Source organism: Enoplosus armatus, chromosome 3 (assembly GCF_043641665.1).
Source record: "Enoplosus armatus isolate fEnoArm2 chromosome 3, fEnoArm2.hap1, whole genome shotgun sequence".
Classification (NCBI taxonomy): Eukaryota; Metazoa; Chordata; class Actinopteri; order Centrarchiformes; family Enoplosidae; genus Enoplosus; species Enoplosus armatus.
This window is the reverse complement of record NC_092182.1, coordinates 11,670,957-11,693,337: the sequence shown is the minus strand read 5'-3', so window position 1 is coordinate 11,693,337 and position 22,381 is coordinate 11,670,957. Positions and strand designations below refer to the sequence as shown.

At 39.8% G+C, this 22,381-nt stretch overlaps 2 protein-coding genes across 2 annotated transcripts; both read left to right on the top strand.

The window, feature by feature from the left end:
• The first annotated feature begins 5,479 nt into the window (after positions 1-5,479).
• On the top strand, positions 5,480-13,169 carry LOC139283196 (E3 ubiquitin-protein ligase MARCHF9-like). The gene is made up of 4 exons (XM_070903168.1): positions 5,480-5,824; positions 9,476-9,631; positions 10,963-11,155; positions 12,814-13,169. Exons 1-4 carry the CDS (start codon positions 5,480-5,482, stop codon positions 13,131-13,133), a joined length of 1,014 nt encoding a protein of 337 aa, XP_070759269.1. The 3' UTR covers positions 13,134-13,169.
• Positions 13,170-16,002: 2,833 nt separating this feature from the next.
• On the top strand, positions 16,003-22,216 carry mettl1 (methyltransferase 1, tRNA methylguanosine). The gene is made up of 6 exons (XM_070903281.1): positions 16,003-16,082; positions 16,451-16,578; positions 16,705-16,889; positions 19,795-19,908; positions 21,304-21,405; positions 21,711-22,216. Exons 1-6 carry the CDS (start codon positions 16,003-16,005, stop codon positions 21,840-21,842), a joined length of 741 nt encoding a protein of 246 aa, XP_070759382.1. The 3' UTR covers positions 21,843-22,216.
• Positions 22,217-22,381: the final 165 nt, after the last annotated feature.

Genomic DNA, 22,381 nt, shown 5'->3' with positions numbered 1-22,381 from the left:
TTTATTGGATATCTGTTACAATAAGAAACTCTAACTTTACCATGAAAGCCACACAGTGTAGTTAGATGATTAATTACGTACTTACTTACTACTTATTAACTGATTGTCATTGGAATAAAAGTATTCATCAGCGCGGTGGCTACTGGCTGCTGATTTCATGTTAAAATACAAATATCAGTTCATCCCCTCCTGTTTTATAACTTCATAATAAAGTACAAGTACAATATCTCAAGTACTGTACTTCAATACAAGTTTGAGGTACTTGAGTCTTTTCTTTTCATGCCACTTTATACTTTTACTCCGCCACATTTCAGAGGCAAATGTTGTACTTTTCACTTCACTACATTTATCTGACATCTTTAGTTACTAGTTACTGAACCAATTAAGATTTTTATACACAAAACATATGAAGAGTTTATAAAATATGATGTTTTGTTATAAATCAAACTACCCAACAGTTTATACAAGTACAGCTGAAATGATTAGTCAATTAATCAATTAGCAGATTGACCAAAAAATTAATTGGGAACTACTTTGATAATTGTTGAAGTCATTTTTCATGCAGAAACATTTTTGATGTTCGGACTACTGGTTGGAAAAAACAAAGCATTGTGAAGGTATCACTTTGGGCTCTGAGTAATTGGGATGCAATTTAATCAATCTATTGGTTAATAATCAGCAGATTAATCCATAATCAAAATAATTATTAGCTGCAGTCCGATAAAAAATAGTTCAATATGAGCTCCATCTCAACAAGCTACAACAGAAAAATCCCGCTTTTATGTTAAAACAATGATATAATCTATAATAGTATAACAGTCACAGGAGACATTTTTCTGCATTGATTACTTCTACTTTTAATACTACTAAGTACATTTTCCTGATTATTCTTATACACTTTTACTTACTTACATTTTCAACGCAGGACTTTTACTTGTAAGTATCTGAAAACTTCCTCCACCACTGACATGAACTAATATTAAAGACACTTGGCTACGAAAGTCAACTACACTCTAACGTACGTCCAGCCTGCTGGCCGATGCTTTCAGGGAATAATGCATCAGGCAGCTGAATGAAGACAGCTTAGTGTTTACTAGAGCTGGTGTTAGAGGTTAACAAGGGGTCCAAATGGGAAAAATGGACTGAATGCAATTTGGATTTGTAACTCACTACTAATAAATTGTGTAATTTCTGATTAATCTGCGATAAAAGAGCCCCTTAAAGTCATTTATTCATTAAATGATGATTTTGGTTCCTTTATGGACATTCATTGTGACAAACAAACAGCACGATGTGTGCCTGCTTTGAAAACAGCATGTGGTCGCAGAAAAACCTGAATGGTGGACTCGTGGTTGTCTATAAATAAAATCCTAGCTGGTCAGTTGCAGTTTATGCATTTGCGTGTCCTGCACAAGCGATCCATCTGGGATACAGTCTTTGAGTGCTTTTACAGTTTTCTTCTCATGCATTTGTGTTCCTGCTGCATGCTAGAGGGGAAGGAAGTAGATGCTGCCAGTATCCGCAGTTGTGGCCAGAAATGAGGATGTAGTTCAGTGACGGTGGCATGCAGACTGCCTCTGTGGCTCGGACAAAAGTCTAAAACAAGGCACTGTTTCTCTAAAAATGTCAAGTTGCTCCAGGGCTTTCTGCCCCACCAGAAGAAACGCTGAAGAAACACTTACAGATTCTTTCTGAAAGACAGATTTCCAACCATTTTAAGTTCTTTTTATGGGCCTTTTTTCACAGCAGACATTTTGTCTTGTCATTGCAGGACAAGCACGACTGTCCCTAATAACATTAGCAATGACTCTGTTCAATACAAGTGTCCTGCACTAATACCAGGAGGTGAAACTGAAGCAGCTAAATGGAATTCAGCCATCATTCATTTCACTGAGCTTTAACATGTCACAATGTATTCTGTGCAGTCATGTTAAGTTTATTTATGTTTACATAATGATTTTTTTTGTGTGTGAAAAAGAATATAGATTAAGAAGAAGAAGAAGAAGAAGAAGAAGAAGAAGAAGAAGAAAACGGTATTAGAAAATATTTATAAATCTTATATATTCAAAATTAAATAAAAGAGCATTTTTCCATAAATATCTTATGTGTGTATGTATGTCAAATTATTTCCATACTGACATATAATAAATACAAATATTATGTATCTCCACAATATATACAAATCTTTGCTCAAAAATAAATATTGTGATTTATTTCACTTTCATGTTTTATATTCGATTACTTGTTATTTTACATGCATTCATTTCTTTATATAGTTACGTTTTAACCACAATGTCAACCAACTGATAAGAAATAATGCATATATTTTCCACCACAGAATAGTAAATAATCTAATGTCAGATTATTTCAGGCTCATTAATGTATCAATAGAATAAGCAGCAGCAGTAATGAGAGTTTAGAGAGTTATTTCACCAACACCTCAAACGTTTGACCAATTCTCAGTTTTGTCACCACAAATGTTGATTAATGTTGGAGCGATCAGGTGAAAATCGTTGGTGACAGCTTCACTAACATTTCTGCTTTTTATTCTTTTCATAGAGCAGACAAAAGTGCAGGTGATGTGTTTGTAGGTGGCGGTCATGCAGACAAGTGGCATAACTAAAATGTCATAATAATAAATAATAAATCTGTGTATGATAATAATTGTGTGTTTATTTGCATCTTTAAACGGATGATATCTTCAAGGGACTTCATCGCTTCAGCTCACTTGGGACATAAAACTGCCTCTGGCTCCGTAATAATGTTTACCACAACCCGCCTTCATCACACACATCGTACGCCCTACAGTCCTGTTCTGTGATCAGTATTCATACTCAGCTGTGATAACTATCATTGGCCCAAACTGTCCAATGTGCAACGTCTTTACTGCACCACAGCTGACTTCAGCTAATTATCAGTCAAAGTCTGTAACTGAGATCTCTCCTTATATCTTATCTTCTGATCCAGACACACATACAGCCAACTGTACACTTCAAATGTGACCTGCTGTCTCCCATCGATTCTTCCATCGATGCTCTTAGATGCATTTGTAACCTCCAGGCTGCACTATTTTAATGAAATTGTTTATATCACTGTGAGAGAGGCTCTCTCTGTTGTTTGGACACTGAAGAGCATTAATCTCCACCAAACATACAGTCAGCTTGAATACCTCTTTGTTTATTTTCTTCTTCATCTTTGCTTTGCAGTCTTGTTTTCACATTTTAATCTGTTTGATCTGTTTTTGTTTCAAAGCACTTTGAAACTTTCTTGAAAAGTGCTGTGTGCATTTACTCACCATAGTCTCACTGTGCCTTAAACACAAGTGAAGACCAATTGGATCAATGAATCAGATCAATATTCTGATATATTCTGGAGAAAGCGGTCAACTTAAACGTAAAGCTTTTTACTTTCCTGGAAAGGATAATTGCTCCAATCATTTAACAAGTTATTGATTACTTATTACCAACAAGCCTCCTGTGATTCTGGAAAAAAGCCTTCACGTACTCAAGCACTTGAGTTTAAATGACAAATGAGGGAGCTAAATCAGAAATTCAGAAATGAAGCTTACTGTAAATGTGTGCTCTACACCACAGCACACCTCCGTATCACTTATTTCACTTGAATACCTTTAAACAAAAGAATTTCTGCTCCGCTGGCTGTAGATTTGTATTGAAGGACGACAGGAACAAGTTAAAAACACATGTGAGGCAAAGAGCTTTTGTTATATATCAACACAGGTATCATGCAACAACATGTCTCTCTTAAACACGTTCTCTGGTATTCAACATTCAACAGCTCATGGACATTTCATAATGCTTATATTTTTAGCCAAGTATAATCAGACGGCAGACAAAGCTCCTTTTTGTGGTGGTGGAGCAGGAGGCTGTTTAATAACAGACAGCAGACAGTCTCCTCTCAGACTATTATGTGGCAGTGTTGTGATTCTGTGAATGGTGGATGTATTGAATCTATTGTGATGCAGGCTGTCCCGACCAGAGAATCTTTGTTCTGTTTATTAGAGTATTGTGACACCATGCATGAGATGGTGACACACACACACACACACACACACACACACACACACACACACGGTTTCTTACAATAATTGTTTTTCTTTTCTCCATCAGCCGATGGATATCAGCACGTGGCCTCCACGTCACATGGATATCAGCACCTTGGACAGCAGCTCGTGCCAGTACGCTGCCTGCTGTGCGTGGAGCTCATCTCTCCTCTCCTCAGATGCAGGCAGGGAGGCTGTTTTTAATAATCCGCATCTATACAGACAAAGAAGTTTTGGTGTTTTTTTAGCCTGAAAATCAAGTTTGAACACCCTGCAGCTCGTGGACGCATCGCTGCAGCCTGCCATGTGGGGAGGCATTTTATTGTCCCACTGATTCATGAGGGGCCTCGATTTAATTTGGTGAAAGTATGATGATGATGATGATGATGATGTGTTTTTAACAACCCGGAAGGGACAGTTGCAGTCTGCTGTCGGCTCGTTTTGTGCAGGAGTCCATATCTATCATCCTGTCTCTTCCTGATCTGTGGCGCAGAGATGGGTTTGGAAAGGCAGAGAACTGGCGTTGCAAGTTGTCGTGAAATGGATTTTCTTTAATTGTTCGTCAGATTTCATATAAACGTGTCCATCTCTAACATGCAACGCTGCCGGATTGTAACTTTGTAACTGGGTTGTCGGACCTGTTTAAGGGACGAAACCCGCTTGATCAACCCCCCCAAAAAAGGCTACAGCGAAGAAGAAGAAGAAGAAGAAGAAGAGGAAACTGGTGAAGTGATGGATGCCACTGCGAGACAACAAAGGATACACGCTTGTCACCTCGTGTAATTTCACCTCCCCTGCAGGTAAACTCAGATAGAAATCGGCTTTAACTTAGTTGTTAATAGGATTTGATATCAAGCCCCCCCCCCCCCCCCCCCCCCCCTCCGCAGACACCATCGCTGCTTCTCCGCCTGAAGAAGAATAAAGGAACAGATATAAAACACCCAAGAGGAGCCAGCTTGAAGCCCGGGACCCTCCTAAACACCCGGACTGGACATGCAGGCACGAGAGGATGCTGATGGAGCCCTCTGACTTTAATGTTGGTGCCTCACAGTTCGTGGCTCTCAGCCTCCATTGAATCCCGACAGAAAACGCCTCTACCCATGAAAAATAATCCCTCCCTATTGGCTGGATCGCGGTGCACATGCTATAACAACAGGATATGCAGAGTGCTATGGGCTGATGTTATAGCCTATCATGTTTTCCGCATGCTTCTTTGACCGAGATCTGTGTTTTATTTGATAGGATGTGAATTGTCTACTTGAATCAACTGGTTCAGAAGCCATAATAATAATAATAATAATAATAATAATAATAATAATGATAATGGTCATAATAATGTATAATGCCCCCGCCACAGTCAAGCTGAAGGCTGTTTTGTTCCACAGAGCGCGTGTGCCTGTGTAGTAAAGCTGCTGAAGAATGTTTAAGTATCGCATCCGGATGTTTTTCAATGAACTCAAAGTGTTGCTACTGATGCGCTCTGGATCAAGCAGGAGGTCTGACACAGGCACAGACCCGGACACGCAGACCAGGATGCGAGGGCTCGCTATAGGGGGCTGTGGTTGGCCGCCGTTGAACTGCACTCACCGGGACGATGAGGAGGAATATTACGGCTCTGACCCGCGGCCACGCAGCCTGGAGTATGAGGATGATGAAGGAGCCAAACTCCAGGGAGGAGGCCTGGACGCCGCTTCCCTCCCGAGTCTCTCAGAGAGCGGGATGCGATCACCGCAGTGCCGGATCTGCTTCCAGGGGCCGGAGAAGGTAGGCTATAGTTACATGATAAAGGTATTACTGTGGGTTCCTGTGCTTTAACAAGGTTGTCAGACACTCAGTAGGACACTGGTTCCCCCTGAGCAAACCTTGCCTTCAGGCTCCAGGAACCTCCAGGAACCCGGAGCCTGAAGGCAGCACAGGTGCTTGCTGGTTCACGGGGCCTCAAGCCACGTGGTGCTCAGCTGAGGGAAGTCTGTACAAGCAGACTTATATAAATATGTTTCAGGAAAACAAACCCAGTAGACAAAGCACTGAAAAACACAAGACATTCAAATGCAAATATTTGTTGAGAAGTTTACCCATTTAAGAATATTTTATACACTATTTATACATTATATCTACAAATAAGGTCTTGGTGTTTAGAACCAGTTTTTCAGCATTAAAAGGGAAACTCCAGCAATTTAGTCAATCTAGTGTTGCACTTCCATGAAGTTGGGGGACTTGTTAGACAGATTTTTACAGAGAATCATCAAAATTGAAGCAGCAGAGGCTGAGATATTGTGACTTTTAGTCCCTAGTATGGGTCAAGCTCCAAAAACGCATTTCCCATAATGCAACTCAGCAGCATCTTTTTGTAAGACTCTCCCTGCTTTGTCAATGCCCACGTCTTTGTCCATGTCAGTTTGGAGCGCAGGTTTTCTGTTAATAACCCCGATGACATTACGATGACATCATCAGGGTTATCTTCTCAGATGTGACGGAGCTTCTCCAGAGCCACAGAAGAAGAATAGTTGTAGTCCTCATAACAAGTAAACTAATATCCAGTGGAGTGCAACTTTAAGCAAACATGGCCAAATTCTGTTTTAAATTCTCATGATGAAGATGTGAGTCATTATACATTGATGCCAAACTGTTTCAGATATCTGTAAGTGTGCATGAAGTCTGCTCAGACACAAAGTAAAAATCTAGAATGACTAAGACGTAAAAAAAAACAGGGAATCAATCTATCAACAGTGATCTGAAAATAGCAGTGGGCAGACGAAGGGCATCAGTTAAGAATAGGCTGGAGAGACGCAGGAGGAGCTTTGTGTTTACTATGTGAACCAGTGAAGTCCTCGCAGCAATAGATTCAGCATGTGATGCACAAAAATTAGGCCATTTCAAAAAAGCAACGAAGAAAGGTTTCAGAGAATGATTCCTCGACATAAAAGACGTTTATACTCATTATTATTCCAAGGGATTTGAGTGAGGGAGGAAGCGTGAGTTCAATAACTTGCTGTGGGACTCTTCAGCAGGAACAATGAATACAGGGATCAAACGGCTGATCATTCCTTCAGGCTACAGGAAGGTCACACGAAGTACAGCTTAAGTGTCGTAGGAGAACAGAGGGGAAGCACACAAAATAAATGTTTATAAATTGTTCACGTCATTCTCGTCCATGACGTGGAGGTCTGAGCCTGTCAAAATCTATAGAGGATCCACCTTGAAGAGACAGACTTTTGCTAGAGGTCTCAGAAAGTTTTTGTTTTTCCCCTCCAGATATCCAACTAATTAAAGACCTAGCATGTCACCTAGAGTCAGACGGAAAATAAAATGAGATGTGCGAGAGCGTTGTCAGTCCGAGGGCCTTGGGGAGTCTCATACTGACAACAACAAAAACCTGAGCCAGATGTCCTGTGATTTCTTTTGAGGCTACAGGAAAGTGACACGAGAGAAGCAAACTGTATCCAGATTAAGGCAGCAGATGCATCAAAACAAGTATACCATGTACTGTTGATTCATGTTTCACGATATAAAGGCTTGTGTATCCTTTGACGGGTTAGTTGTTAGATGATATATCTACTGAATATATCCACCACAGAAATGTTGCTTTCAAGTCATCACATAACTATATATTCACGATGAGCATATGATGCTTGAAATATCTCGGTAATGATGAGGTGCACTCGCTTTTATACCCTGATTAGTCATAATTAAATGGGGGGATCAACTGCCGAAAGCTTTTCACAGGAATTCTGGCCTGCAACAACTCCAGGTTTTTCTGTAAGTGTGTCAAAGTGGGAGCTGATCATTGCTCCAAAAAATCTCATCCCAAATGTTCATCTGGCAAGCAAACGGCAATCAGATGGAGTCATTTTTTTTTTTTTTTGTGAAACTCTTCATAGACATATTAGAATTGTGTAAAACCTTCTTTATTGCTGCCACAAGAGAGACGCTGTAAGACAGAAGATGGAGAGCCAATGATATCTAAGATGGTTCTGAAAAGAGAAGGTGGTGATCCTATAAACATGTACAGTACAGATGGAGACTGTTCAACACTGTGTACAGGCAGAGGATGATGCGTATGTATGAATCACAGATACATCAAAGAGCATTAGTTCTTTTGAGTTCCATATTAGTGCACCGAGCAGAGCACAATTGTATGAGAGCTACTTTTAGAGTTAATTCACATTCATTGATCACATACTTGAGTATATCAAACATACCTTGTACATCAGACCGGCGTCTTGCAATCTCAGAAAATTGTGGTGCAGCTCTGATTTGTTCCAGTGAACCATTAAAATAGCTTCAACTGGCAATGAAAGCAAACATTAAGTGTAACCGGGATGTGGGAGCTTTGATCTTACCCCCTCAGCTTCTCTTGCTAACCAGAGACAACGAACCGGGGGAAAAAAACATTGATTGGACCTGTGGATTGTAGATAGGAGATGAGCTAACGTCATCACACTTGAACTGTAACAAAACCAGACCCAATGTTGACTGAATTAAGATATTACAGTTACCGAAGACCTGTAAACATGAACACACACAGTAGATTCCTTTAAAAAATGGCTAAATTACAAGGTTTCTTGTCTATACCTTGAAGAAATTCGGTATACCAATGTCCACCCCAAGTTTCTTAAGACCCTTTATTGAGCATGTTAGGGGGGAGAGGCGTCACCCTGGGAAATAATTGTATCAGACTGTACTGTATTGTATTGTACTATGTGATCTGTCAGGATTTCAGTTTTCTAGCCTTCGTCTTGGGCCTTCCTCGACCTCATCTGTTCTTGGTTCCATGGACTCTATTTCTGAGCCTCAATCCAATTGTGGACATTTCAGTCTTTTGTAGAAAAATGGTCATAAATATTATATATATATATATAAAATACACTGAGTGGATTCATAGCATATGTCAAAACTTTAATGCCAATACTCTTTAAGTAACAGACTGAAGGGTTACAAGAAAGCTACGTATGTTGTAGTGTTGTGAAATATTGTTACATTTGTGACCCATTTATCATTATTTACAGTTTTTGCATTATTATTTTATATATAATTGTACCTCAAATCTTTCTTTACTTTGCCATAATGATGTCATCCTTTCTAAACGTATCATTTCCATTTGCATACACACAGTATAGTTTCATACTGATTATATCTGTGTATATTATGTTTTTTAATCCCTTGCCAGCTTCATAACAGATACAACAGCCAATACAATTCCCTTCAAACAACACTGTAGCTTCAGTAGATAAAATGTGACAGTAACGTTGTCCTTCCAAGTTTGGCTATTCATGATAAAGATCTTTATCGTTATTTTTATTGTCATCTTCACCAAATCAAATCTCGTAACAGGCAGATTCAATAACAGTTTCAACATCCAGCGGCCTCCATGAATGCTGTGTGTCCCATGCAGCTGCTTTTTGTGTCCTGCAGGGGGAGCTGTTGAGCCCGTGTCGCTGCTCTGGCTCTGTGCGCTGTACTCACCAGTCCTGCCTTATCCGCTGGATCAGTGAGAGAGGCTCCTGGAGCTGTGAGCTCTGCTACTTCAAGTACCAGGTCCTGGCCATCAGCACCAAAAACCCACTGCAGGTAGCGTCGCCCTCTGTGTGTGTGTGTGTGTTCATCTTTAATGTTCACTGTGGAAAGCAAACATTTAAAATAGCTAAATGAATAGAGTCGTTGACACCAGAATGCCAGGCTACATGGCAGAAAGTCAAACTTTAAGTTGCCAGATTTGAGTGAGTGATTGGCAGAAAAGCATAGTAATCACATTAGAGGTCATTGATCTTGAGGTGAATGTAATACAGTAGAGGCCAGGCAGTGTTTACATTGCCACCATCACAAAGACATTTTGGACTGATTTCCTCCAGTCAACATGATTCCCAACAAGAAGCTCATTAGCTTCACATGGCTGTGGGCAGATAGTAGTCCAGAGCGAGTAGTCCACAGCTATTTATACTGTTTTTTTTTTTCATGGATAATTGGAGAAGAAGAAAGTGATGATGAGCATATAGGAAGATGCCAAGAACACATTTAGGAGACACTGCACATTTCAAAGAGCTGGCACATGAGTTAACCAAAGTGTGTGTGGCACACGGACAGTAGACGAACAGACAGTATCTGCGAATGATTCCAGCCTCTGAATGCTGCAGATATTATTGTTCCCTCGGTTGCAAGACAATCCCTGCATCTCTGAATGAACGTTATGAATAGAACATTTCTGGAGAATTGATGTGATATAGTGAAATGGCTTAATCCATTTAGGAATTCTCTAATTTACGTGATTATTGTTTTTTATTATGTGTGTAAAAGCCTGAGCAGCAGAGGCTCAGTGAGGCTCTGCAGTGACTGCACGTAGTTATGAATGACAAAGCCTCACACTCAGAGATCCAGAGTGAATCGGGGCAATAAAGCATTTGTCTCACAGAAGACAGTCATAAGCAATCTTAACATCCGCTGTCAAATAAATGCCACATGGAAGACTTGAAGTTGAATAACATCAAACCCAACACTGGCGCCACACTGCCAGAGGAGACTCATCACTCTAAAGAGCTGGCAAACAGACTTTCTCAAAACCAACAAAAACGTACCATTCATCCCAAACACGCTGCTTGAGCATTATTTTAACTTTGTATATTGATATATTTGTTTCTAGAAAGTGCTTGATTCATATGAAACTGAAGGGGTCCTTAATGCAAACCAGCAGGCAGAATGCATCACTTAACCAAAAATGGCAGACTTAAGATGTTTTTATGCTATCTATCCTGCAACAGAGAATCAAGGCAAAGTGTGTTAGTGAGTTAGGACTGTCCTCACTGTCCCTGCGCTATTACCTCACATAACCAAGAAGTATTTTGAGAATTACGCCTGCAAGACAGGGTGTCAGTCCATTTTTGTGTCTCTCTCTCTGTCTTTTCTAGTGGCAGGCCATCTCTCTGACTGTGATTGAGAAGGTGCAGATTGCGGCCATTATCCTGGGCTCTTTGTTCCTCATCGCCAGTATCTCCTGGCTGGTGTGGTCCTCCCTCAGCCCTTCAGCCAAATGGCAGCGGCAGGACCTTCTCTTCCAGATATGCTACGGCATGTATGGCTTCATGGACATAGTTTGTATAGGTAAGACACAGATACAGAGGCTGCCATGTTGTGTGTTTGTTGAGAATATTAACGTTTGATTGTCACTTTTGATTTTTGCAGTAACGCTTTATTTTACACGTCTATAATTTCCTAGTAATTTCACAGAAAGAACTATGTAATTTGGTATTATTTATCAGGAATATAGAGACGGTGTTTAATTGTGTACTTTGCTTCATTAATTCCAATTGATTGCTATCTAGAGAGTATTTTAGTCAGTGAGGCCAGCTGAGGATGCAAAAATGGTCAATTTGTCCGCAGGCAAGCACTCAATTAAACTGTATGTTTCCAATAATAAATTAATAATGAATGAATATTTATTTAGCCTTGAATAGAGAAGTTCTTTCAAGGGAAGCCCTGTGTTCCCAAGGCTATCATTGGAAACAAATAGTTTTATCATTAGAAAATCAGAGACCCGTAAATAAAGATTTGACTTTCAATTAACATGTCTTTTACTCACCTCAGTAACTACAAGCCTACAGCCGTGCGAGCAGCTCTGTGAGGCTGTACTTACTGTAGGCACACCAGGGCTTTGAGCTACATGCTAATTTCAGCTTGCTAACATGCTCACAGTGATAATGTGAACATGCTGATGTTAAGCAGGTACATATATATATGTTTACCATGTTCACCATATTAGTTTAGTGTGTTAGCATGCTAACATGTGTTACAGTAATTTGCAAACATAAGTACTGCTGAAGCTGAAGGGAACGTCATTAGTTTTGCAGGTATTTAGTCATAAATCAAATTTTATTTTGTATTTGAGAAAGGGACATTTTACCCTGATGATGGTGCTACACGAATAGTCAGGGGATCACCAAAGTTCATCCTGAAGGGGAACTTAATGACATGGTAATCCATCCAACAGTAGACGCTTCACTCAAAACCACAAATTTGAACCTCATGGTGGCGCCAGAGGAAAAGTCAGGACATCAGTCAGTTAGTAGGCTTCATCCTGGGCATCATGAATATCTTAACCACATTTCAGGACAATCTATTTCATAGTTGTCAAGACATTTCAGAAGAAAGGTCAGGTGATTCGCCTGGAAACCGTGAATGTCTGTACAAAATCTCATGGCAATCCATCCAGTAGTTGTTTAAAGGTTTCAGTCAAAGTGGTGGACTGACCAACAGAAGGACCCGCAGACCGACACTGCCATCAATAGAGCTGAAAATACCTCGTTTATCTTACTTGCTATCATTAATATGATCTTTTTATCTCTTACTTTTATTTTCATAGCTCAGTGGCCAATTGCAAAGCATATTGGAGATAGTTTACATATACAACACATAGAGTAATTGAGAGTGAATTCCTCCATGTGCATATTTGTTTACTGTAAGCGCACGAACACAAATGAAATAACACAAGTTCATTTGTTGTGTTCTGTCTCTGCCTCTTTTTTTTTCTTGTGAAGAGATTTTATCAACACGTGTTTCTCACCTAACATCAGTCCAAAACACCCACAGACAAGTCCAGTATATTTAATCTTTTTATTTTTGAGAACTTATAGTTCTTATTAACTCTGTACCTTCTGTTCTTTTTAGTACTTCCTGATTCTTAATGAACAAACAAGCGTTTGTCTATATGTAACCCTGTTTCCTGCCCCCTACCTCCCCCACCCTTTGTCCTTTATGCCCAGGCCTTATAATCCATGAAGGATCGTCTGTTTACCGGATCTATAAGCGCTGGCAGGCGGTGAACCAGCAGTGGAAAGTGCTGAATTATGAGAAAGCGAAGGACTTAGGTGACCCCATCAGTTCCAGCAGTAAAGGCGCCAGTCGTGTTGAGAGGAACTCTTCTCACACTGTCACAGATGGGGGCCGGAGGGTGAGCCGACATGTCAGGACTATTCTCAACAACCACTGTGGCTACACTATTTTGCACATCCTCAACCAGTTGAGACCCAACAACCTGCGTCGTGCTAACCAAGAGGTGGTCATGAGGGTGACCACTGTATGAGGCTGGCTTACACAGACAAAAGTGCACAGATGTTTGAGGAGGAGATCAAAGTGTTGATTGGGATTTAATTAAAAAAAGTGCTAATCTGCCACATTAACACTGCCGTTGACTTCTAGTCTCATATTTTGCTCCCTGAGCTCAAAGTGGACAACAAGAAATATTTCTCCAATTTGGGCAAATGGAGAACTTAGCAGTTTTATCTGAGTCTTCAACGACAAAGACTGTGAAAACATGACAAATAAGAAAAAAACTTACACATTTTGAAAAACAAAGAGCTTTGATTCTTAAAGCTATTAACCATTTTTTTACCACCATGTTACAAAATGTCATTGAACTCATTTTTTTTTAGCTTTCTGAAGAAAAAAACAAGAGTTGTTTGAAGTGGTTACAACTCTTAGAACTAATAGAGAGTTTGATGGTGAAAACGATTGTGCTCCTACTCATGTGGCCACCACAACAACGGCCCCGGCCCCCCTAATTTATTCAACGTATTCCTGAGGGTCCGCCATGATCTGCTGTCTGATGGATCAGACATTAAAAAAGCCCAATAAAACTTGGAGACATGATACAGTTGCTTAAAATACACCCTTAAAGTACAATTCATGTTTTGTAATAAAGACTTTGTTGATCTCAAAGGAAAACTTTGTGTCTTGTTTTTGTTTTCAGGCAACAAGATGGATCTTAGCGAACGGCTTGAAAACAGATATTTCCTGGTGGGGATATACACATCTCACAATAATAAATGTACATGATGATGTACAAATATCAGTAAAAGTCATCTTACCTACCTGGTCAAACAACAGACAGATATTTGTTTAAAATTGAATTCTATATTATTCAAACTGTACTCAGGTCACTTCACATCATTCATGTGGATTATGAAATGTCAATATAAATACTGTTTTTTGCATTTCAATTTAAATCTGCACCCTCAGGCCGACCTTACTCATCTCATTTTAATGTGAGCATGTGATCCTAACATGATGCCTATGGTCAGTATTACTAAGGATTAATAACAAAGGTAGCAGCACAGTTGTACTTTATGTAAAACATGCGACATACATCTAAAAATGGTTTCAGCATTGTTAGATAAGTAAAGTCATTGGCTTGACAGACAGAGACAAAGGGGGAGAATTTATGTTTATAGTATATAAAGATATAAATGTTATTCTGCTGTTGCTTTCCTTTATTTCGTCTGATGATGATGATTATGTCCCTGCAGGTATTTGTGTTTCTTTGAACAGCGCAGACCAGCATCCAGTCAGATTCTTGCTGGCAAAATCAAATAACACACATGCTGCGTTTAAACATCCAAAGAACTTCGACACATGTCATTCCCCTCTGTCTCTCTTCACTGTCAACTAACAAATAAAGAAAGATTTTTTAAAAATCTGGAAAAAGCCAGACTGAAAATCCTCTACATCCTGTTAGTCTGCAGTATCATCACTAAGGTTAAAGCAATTAACCAGACAGACGGACTTCTGTGTATCTATGGACACAAACAGCCTCTCGTAAAGCCTTACACCAGGAGGGAACTATAATGTGTCACCATGCTCTCGTCAGAGTGAACTGAGAAGGATATTAGAGGTGACTCAGAAGACACCCAGAGGGAGCTGCAGCATTTCCATTTAATAGACAACACAGTGAAAATGAGTTTGATCCTGCAGAAAGATTTCCATTTTATTGCATGTTATACTTATGTACTACTAGGCCTACATGTATCTGATGGCTATAGTTTTACTTAGATTCATTCAGATTTTAAACTTTTGGTGTTAAAATTGCACCTTATCAATTAAACTACCTAATATTACACTAAGTAGTTAAAATTAGCCCCACCACCTTAGTGGGCGACACCTGAAGCTGCTCAATTGTCCCCCTGGATCAATCCTCTTCACTTATGTTTTACAATCTACATTTTGTCATCATAATTGTATATACACGACATCTATTGCATGTCTGTCTGTCCTGGGAGAGGGGTCCTGAGGTTTCTTCTATTTTTTTCCCTGTTAAAGGGTTCTTTTTTGGGGGGGGGGGGGGGGGGGGTCTTCATTCGAATCGAGGGTCGTTTGTCATTTACAGATTGTAAAACCCCTTGAGGCAAATTGTGATTTGTGATATTGGGCTATATAAATCTAATTGACTTGACACCTACAACAGTGGTTCCCAACCTGGGGGTCAGGACCCCAGAAGGGGTCGCAAGACAATTATGAAAATAAGAAACAGGAAGAAATAAATTACTTATGTGACTCAAAATAAGGTTTATTTTCCAGACTTCTTTCTAATCTAAAAATTTCTTGTGAAATACTATTATCATTTTTACCTCTTGAGATCTCTACTGCTACTCAAATTAAACAATCTGAGAGTGGACAATTACTATTGAACTGATCTCAGCTCATACATCAATAAGCAATGATAAGAAGTCACCAGTAGATATGGCTTTGTCTATTGGCATCAGTAATAAAAATCCAACCAAGTACTGAAGCACTTGTACCAAAATAGTAAGTGCCCTACTTTTAGTTTTGATACTTTAAGTACATTTGCTGATAAGTTTGCTCAACTAAAATTTAAATGTAGGGCTTTACTCGTAATGGTGTAAATTTGTATTGTGATATTGCTATTTAAGTAAAGGCACAATAAGTTAACGAAAGGTGTGCTGTAAACTACAGCTATCTTTCAACAAACCTGGCAACCCTGAGAAAGACGCTTGGTGGTGACGTAAAAATGCCGCGACTCACAGGCGGTGGTAAACTAACGAGAAACAAGCGTGACTGTCTGTGAGTCGACGTCCAGCAGTGGAGACCTGTGTTTATTTAATAACTACGTGACTGACTGAATATTGTCGGCAGTAGCGTCTCCGTTTTAATCCAACATGAGTTCGTCGATGCCGCAGAAGCGTTACTACAGACAGCGAGCCCATTCAAACCCGATGGCATACCACACGTTTGATTAGTGAGTGATGTCCATGTGTCCCAGTTTGATACCTGCGCTGCACTTTCTGTCACTACCTGCTAACGTAAAGGTTATCAGTCCCGAATGAGCGTTTATAAATGTAGAAGTTGGCAAGAAAGTCACGTAGCTGTTCACTTAACTTAACCCTGGCGCCGTGCAGCCTTGCAAAAAGTTTAGTTTTTAGTGGTGTAGGATTTGAGATAGTTGAGATTTCTGCCTCCACCTTAATGCAATGTAGGTGCTGACAATAATGCAAGTACCATCTCTCTCCAGAAACACTATCCTTGTTGCTCTGATCCACACAACACACTGTCAGCGGTGTCTTCATTATAAAATAGTTGCATTAAAAACCCCTCTTTCCTCCTCAGCCCGGTGTGTCCTGAGGAAATGGACTGGTCCGAGCTGTATCCAGACCTCGTCACTGGCAACCCCTCTGGGAAGGCGACCCCCCGAGTTGAGTTTGCAGACATTGGATGTGGATACGGGGGGCTTTTAGGTAGTTATGTTACTGATCTGACCACCAGCAGGTTTCACAGGTCACAGTTCTGCTCTGTATTGACCTCATGTCCTCTTCATTCACGTCTCTGCTCGTGTCTCTGTGTGTCTTTACCTTCTCTCACAGTGGAGTTATCTCCACTCTTCCCAGACAAGCTCATCCTGGGCCTGGAGATCCGAGTGAAAGTGTCCGATTATGTTCGGGATCGTATCCAGTCACTGCGCACCTCGGAGCCAGGAAGCTACCAGAACATCGCCTGCATCCGCAGCAACGCGATGAAGTACCTCCCCAACTTCTTCTCTAAAGGACAGGTAGGTTTGCACCTGTGTGTTTGCTGCTGTGTGAAGACAGAACAGACGGGAGTGTTTTCTTGCTCCTGATTAGATGCCGGGGTGGGGGTGCTTTTAACTCGCTCACTAATGTTTTGGAAGTTTTGGTCTTCAGAGGTCGCAGGTTTGTAGCCAGTCACGTGAAAGGACCCAGTTCAGAAGCATTATTTACAGCCCGGCTGGGTATGAATACAGTTTCAGTTAAGATAATGAATGAGTATGATTGAAATATTTTAGAAGTAATTTAATATTGGTTTAGTTTTTATTACAATAATTTTTTCTTGACTGACTTTCAATTTTTAACCATTCCCACAATTTTATTGAAAAATAACACAATAAAAGTTGCAAACTGTGCCACACCTGTTGAGAAAAGTCACTTTAAATCCAGTCTCAAAAACAGAGATGCTAGCAGAAGTGATGTTTTTCACTGGGGGTAGATTTGTGGAAAAAAAGCACATTTGACTTTTTCATGACTTTTATTGTTGGTTTTTCAGAATATGTGGTGGTTAGTGGAGCAGATAAACTCATATATGGAAGGTATTGTGCATTTTATGACTGAAACGTTCATGCTTTAGTCATAAAATGCACAATTTGTTTGCCTATCTGTCCCACTGTGGTGTGTCATGGTTAGCACGGTCACCTCACAGCAAGCGGTTGGCTACCAGCTTTACCATAGCTAACATTATTTCTCCTACTGTTTAGGACTGTACTGATTATTTCTTTAGCTGAGCCTCACCGTTGCTCTCTTTACCTACAGTTTAATAGTGATGCATTTATTTGCAACACCTGCGTCAGAGGTGTCCGGCTGAAAGTGAATCCACACCTTTCAGCCATCAGAATCGAGAAGTCTCTACGGTATTATCACGATGCACATCACACTTTCCTAAAATACTACTATTAGTGCTAGAATATAGTGGTTACCTCACACCGTGATCGCCTTGGATTTAACAGCAAATTGGCAAACAAAAAAACCCACCAGAAACAAGAGCAGGTTGGTTGTTTAAAGTTTAAGACAGTTGACTGGAAATGTCTTTGTGTCTTAGGTTCTGTGCACCGTCCTGAGATCTTCATGAGGTTTAATTCATGGATTGAATTTTAGTGTGCAAGATCTTTTGGTTCTGTCACAGTCAGAGTTTATGAGTTCTGAGTGTTAACACTTACAAAGCAGGACGTTTTAACATAATAGGGATGCACCGCGGCACGGTCGTATTACCAGCCACTACTGTAGCACCACTCACCCACCTGCACACCATGTCAGTGTTACCACTAACAAATGGGGAAGAATGTAACGTTTGCAGGGAGTTTACACTTCTTCAGTCCAGTCTGCTCATAAAGATGGGAGAGCTGTGGTGTGTTCATGGTACCCTCTGAAAACAGCAATACTCACAGTAATGACTGATAGAAATTGTTAGTGGTATTGTTTCCATCACAGTGTTTCACCACAGTACATCTTTACAAACTATATCTGTATGGCTGGATACAACTGGAGGTACGTGTTTTTGTAAACTGGGTTGACCGATGCTTTATGTGCTTTTATTATATGTAGAAATAACACACACACGACGTTGATTGGAACTGAACTGAACCTCCCTGCAGCCTGCAGCTCTATAATAACTCATCCAAAGTGGCCTGCAATAACCGACATTCTGTCCTGACACTGCCAAGGTTAATAAGAAAGTGCAGCCCAAAACGTTTCTGACTAAAAATAAGTACTTTCCTCATGTTTAACATATGGACTGAATCAATTGATACGAATTGCTCAATAAATCCAGGATTTCACAACAATGGGGTCATTGACTGACACGCAAAGGCATCGTATCAGCTGAGTATAGAGCAGTGCAAGACGCCATTTATCCGTTCCAATAAGCTGCGGTAATCTATGACTTGTTGAAACTCGCATTAGATTACACAGTGGGCTTAGTGTACCAGGTTAATTTAGGTACCCTGGATAAAAAAAAAAAAAAACTTCACCTCAAATGCCCCGAGCGACACACTGACACATTCATGGAATACTAATTATTTAGGTGTTTCACGCAAAAACACATGCATTGATTTAATTCTCTTTTTATTATGCTATTTCATTTGAAATAATATGACTATTATTTTACAGCCTGAGTTTGAGGCTTCTTGCCAAGCTGAGACTCGTTCATAAACTGCGTCTCTTGACTCGTATTCATTCACCAGAGATGAACATTTTTTCAGCTGCAGCTTGCTTTTAACATTAGCTGTCTTTCTCGCTCAAGATTAGAACAAAACTGTCTTCAATACCCAGATTTTCCAAGCGGAGAAGTGAACGACCACCCAGACTAGTGCTCAAAATCTAATCCCAATCCTTCTCACATGCATGATGTGTTTCAAGGTTTGAACACAGCACATTTTACAGACCTGAAATGCTTTTCTTTTTTTCGTGTTCTTCTCAGTGTGTTTTGTAACCCAAAAATAGTGTTATGGTTTTTCCATCTTCCATCAGCGCTGAAGAGGCCCCGAGGCTACAGCAGTCCCCAGTGATTATCCCCACGTCTTTCTGTCTATACCTGACATTATTTATTTTAACTAATAAAAAGTTACTGCAATGGGTTTTAATGTATCAGCCAGACTAATATCAATGGAGCCTTCACTTGTACACTTGTCAAAGACAGAGACACGGGGAACTTTATGGAAAAAAAATAAATAAATCACGGAGGGAAATTCCATTTTTGCAATCTGTGGTGCTTAAAAAAAAAAAAACCCAACCACAACATATAATGGGGGTGGTGGAAGTGATGCCATTCATACATTTTGGAAACATTTTAGTATCAAAGTAGATATAATAATAAAAAATAGATAAAGAATAGAAAGTTGTTGTTTTTTTAACTCTGTGCTTACTTTACTTTTTTGTGTCTTTCAGCTCAGTAAGATGTTCTTCCTCTTCCCTGACCCTCACTTTAAGAAGACCAAGCACAAATGGAGGATCATCAGTCCCACATTGTTGGCAGAGTACGCCTACACACTGAGAGTCGGGGTATGTCAACAGATATTTAATCGGCGGTAGTTTTGATAATTAAAAAGTCACTTATCAAGCAAAACGTCCAAACATTCACTGGATTCAGCTTCTCAAATATGAGGATATATAGATCATTGTAAATTTAATACCTTTGGATTTTAGACTTTTCGATTTTTACGATGGCGCATTAGGGCCATTGTAGGTTAAAAAAACATAATTATTAATTAAAAAATTACGGAGCTGGAGGAGTGGGGTAATATATTTAGAAAAAAACGAAAAGAAAAGAATTTTCAAGATTAAAGTTGTCAATTTACAAGAAAAAAACTTGGATATTTATATATAAATTAAATTTACAAATATGCTGTTGTAGTTTTTTGGACAAAACAAGAAATGCTGACATTTTCTAGACTAATGTTTAATTAGTTAATCTTAAAATATAATAGCTCTGTGGCAAAGAGCAAAAAGATGTATTAGGTTTTGGCTACAGAGACAAAACTTGTTACTAGGACCAATTTATTGTTGGTTTTAATGGGATTTGTTGAAAAAATGCTTTAAGATACTGTAGTTCTGGTTGTATTATCAGAGATTTTTAAATATCTGCAACTGAGACTTTTGCCAGCACCCCAACACAATTAAGTGCAGAAATCCATGAATTCACTGAAATATAATTGAGCAACCGGTGTGGCCTGCAGCTGGTTGACTTCTGCCCACACCCTGCTTCTGCCTGTCAGAGCAACAGTGGGACACTTGAACAAGGCGCGAGCTCTGATGGAGGTGGTTGGGAACAATGGAAGGCTTGTGTCGAAATTTGACTTAAACGTTTTTCCTGGTGTGTGTGTGTGTGTGTGTGCGTGCATTGATGCATTTGTGCATGCATGTACTGTGTATGTGTGTGTGTGCGTAAGCTCTACAAGGGCCTTCAGCATTGGCACGCAGGCATAACTGTGCTGTTGGGTGGGGAGGCTGTCAAGAAAATGCTCATTCATAGAGGCCGTTTTGTTCCAAAATTAACCAGAGTCTATTGCTTTAGGGAAAACATCTTTTGTGAAACAGTAAGCAGGTGTGATGAACATGAGTCTGTGCAGACACACAGTCTCTCATCCTCATCCTGCCTTCTCTTCTCTGCCGACATGCACTGGTGTGGAAATCGGTGCCATTGCTGAGTTTTCAAAGAAATCCCTGTTCTAGTAATGTTATCTGTCCAGCCTCCAAAGTAAACTGCAGTGACATAGGTGATTAACCTCTGTGTTGTCTGTAGGTTATTTTTATCTTTTTTTTTAGTGAGGACCATTGCTCTCCAGAGGTGATGAAACCACTTAACTCAGAAGCTGCAATGAAGTGAAGTTCAGTGAAGCTTTAACTTTTTCCCCCCAAAACTGTGTTAATAACCTCCCTGTTGTCTGGTCATGTCAGGGTTTGGTGTATACCATGACAGATGTGGAGGAGGTACACCTCTGGATGGTGAAGCACTTCACTGAACATCCACTATTTACACGTGTCCCCGATGAAGAACTGGTATGTTGACGTGCAGCTTTTCATCCCTTTGTTTGCAGGTCACGACAACTGACAATTTGTTCTATTCTGTTCCTTTAAAACGTTAGTAATGTTCCAATTAATGAAGGAATAAGAGTAGAAACAAAACAAGTTCACCGTAAAAAAATAAATAAAACAAGTAAACTAAACTTAATATACTTCAATAATAAATACTAAAGGTGACGAGTTAATGAATAGTGTGAATAAACTCTGTCACAAATGAAAGTTTAGGTTTTTATCTGTCACTCCATCCCTCAATGTCATTGTGTTCGATCTTGTTTTGACAGGTCGATGATGTCATTACAAATCGTTTGGGTACCTGCACAGAGGAGGGAAAGAAAGTGCAGAGAAATGGAGGAAAGAATTTCCTCGCAGTTTTCCGGAGGATTGAGGATTCAAACAGTTTGGACGTGCAATAAACTGAAATAATGGTCCTGTTCAGTCATCTGTACGTGGAGGATAATGCTGCTCCGTGGAGCTGGAGGCTGTGGCGTGTTCCCCCAGCAGACTAACAGTTTTTCTGGTATTAATGGACAAACATTTACATCATTACAGGATGGAGGATTCGTGTTTCAGTTTTTTGTATATAATTTATGTATTTCATTCCTCAGCTCACAAAAGACAGCACAAGGGAAGTAAATCGTAACAAGGGTCTCTATTCAGACTTGTGAAGCGTTGCTTTTTTAAAATTCATTTTTGTAATGATGTTTTTATGTCATTTTTTTTTTTTTTTTGCCAAACTCCATAGTGCTGTTTTGGATTTTGTGTAATGCTGTTGATTCTTTTAGTAAAACAAAAAGCCAGTGTTGGGTTTGGTTCATTGTAGACGATATGTTGTGTTTCACATTGCAGTTATTTTAGGGCTTTTCTCACAAAAAAGGACAACAGCTCTTTTTACCTTCGGCTCATGTCCTTTTACTTGATTTGAAGGAGTTTAGGTTTAACTGAGGACAGTTCT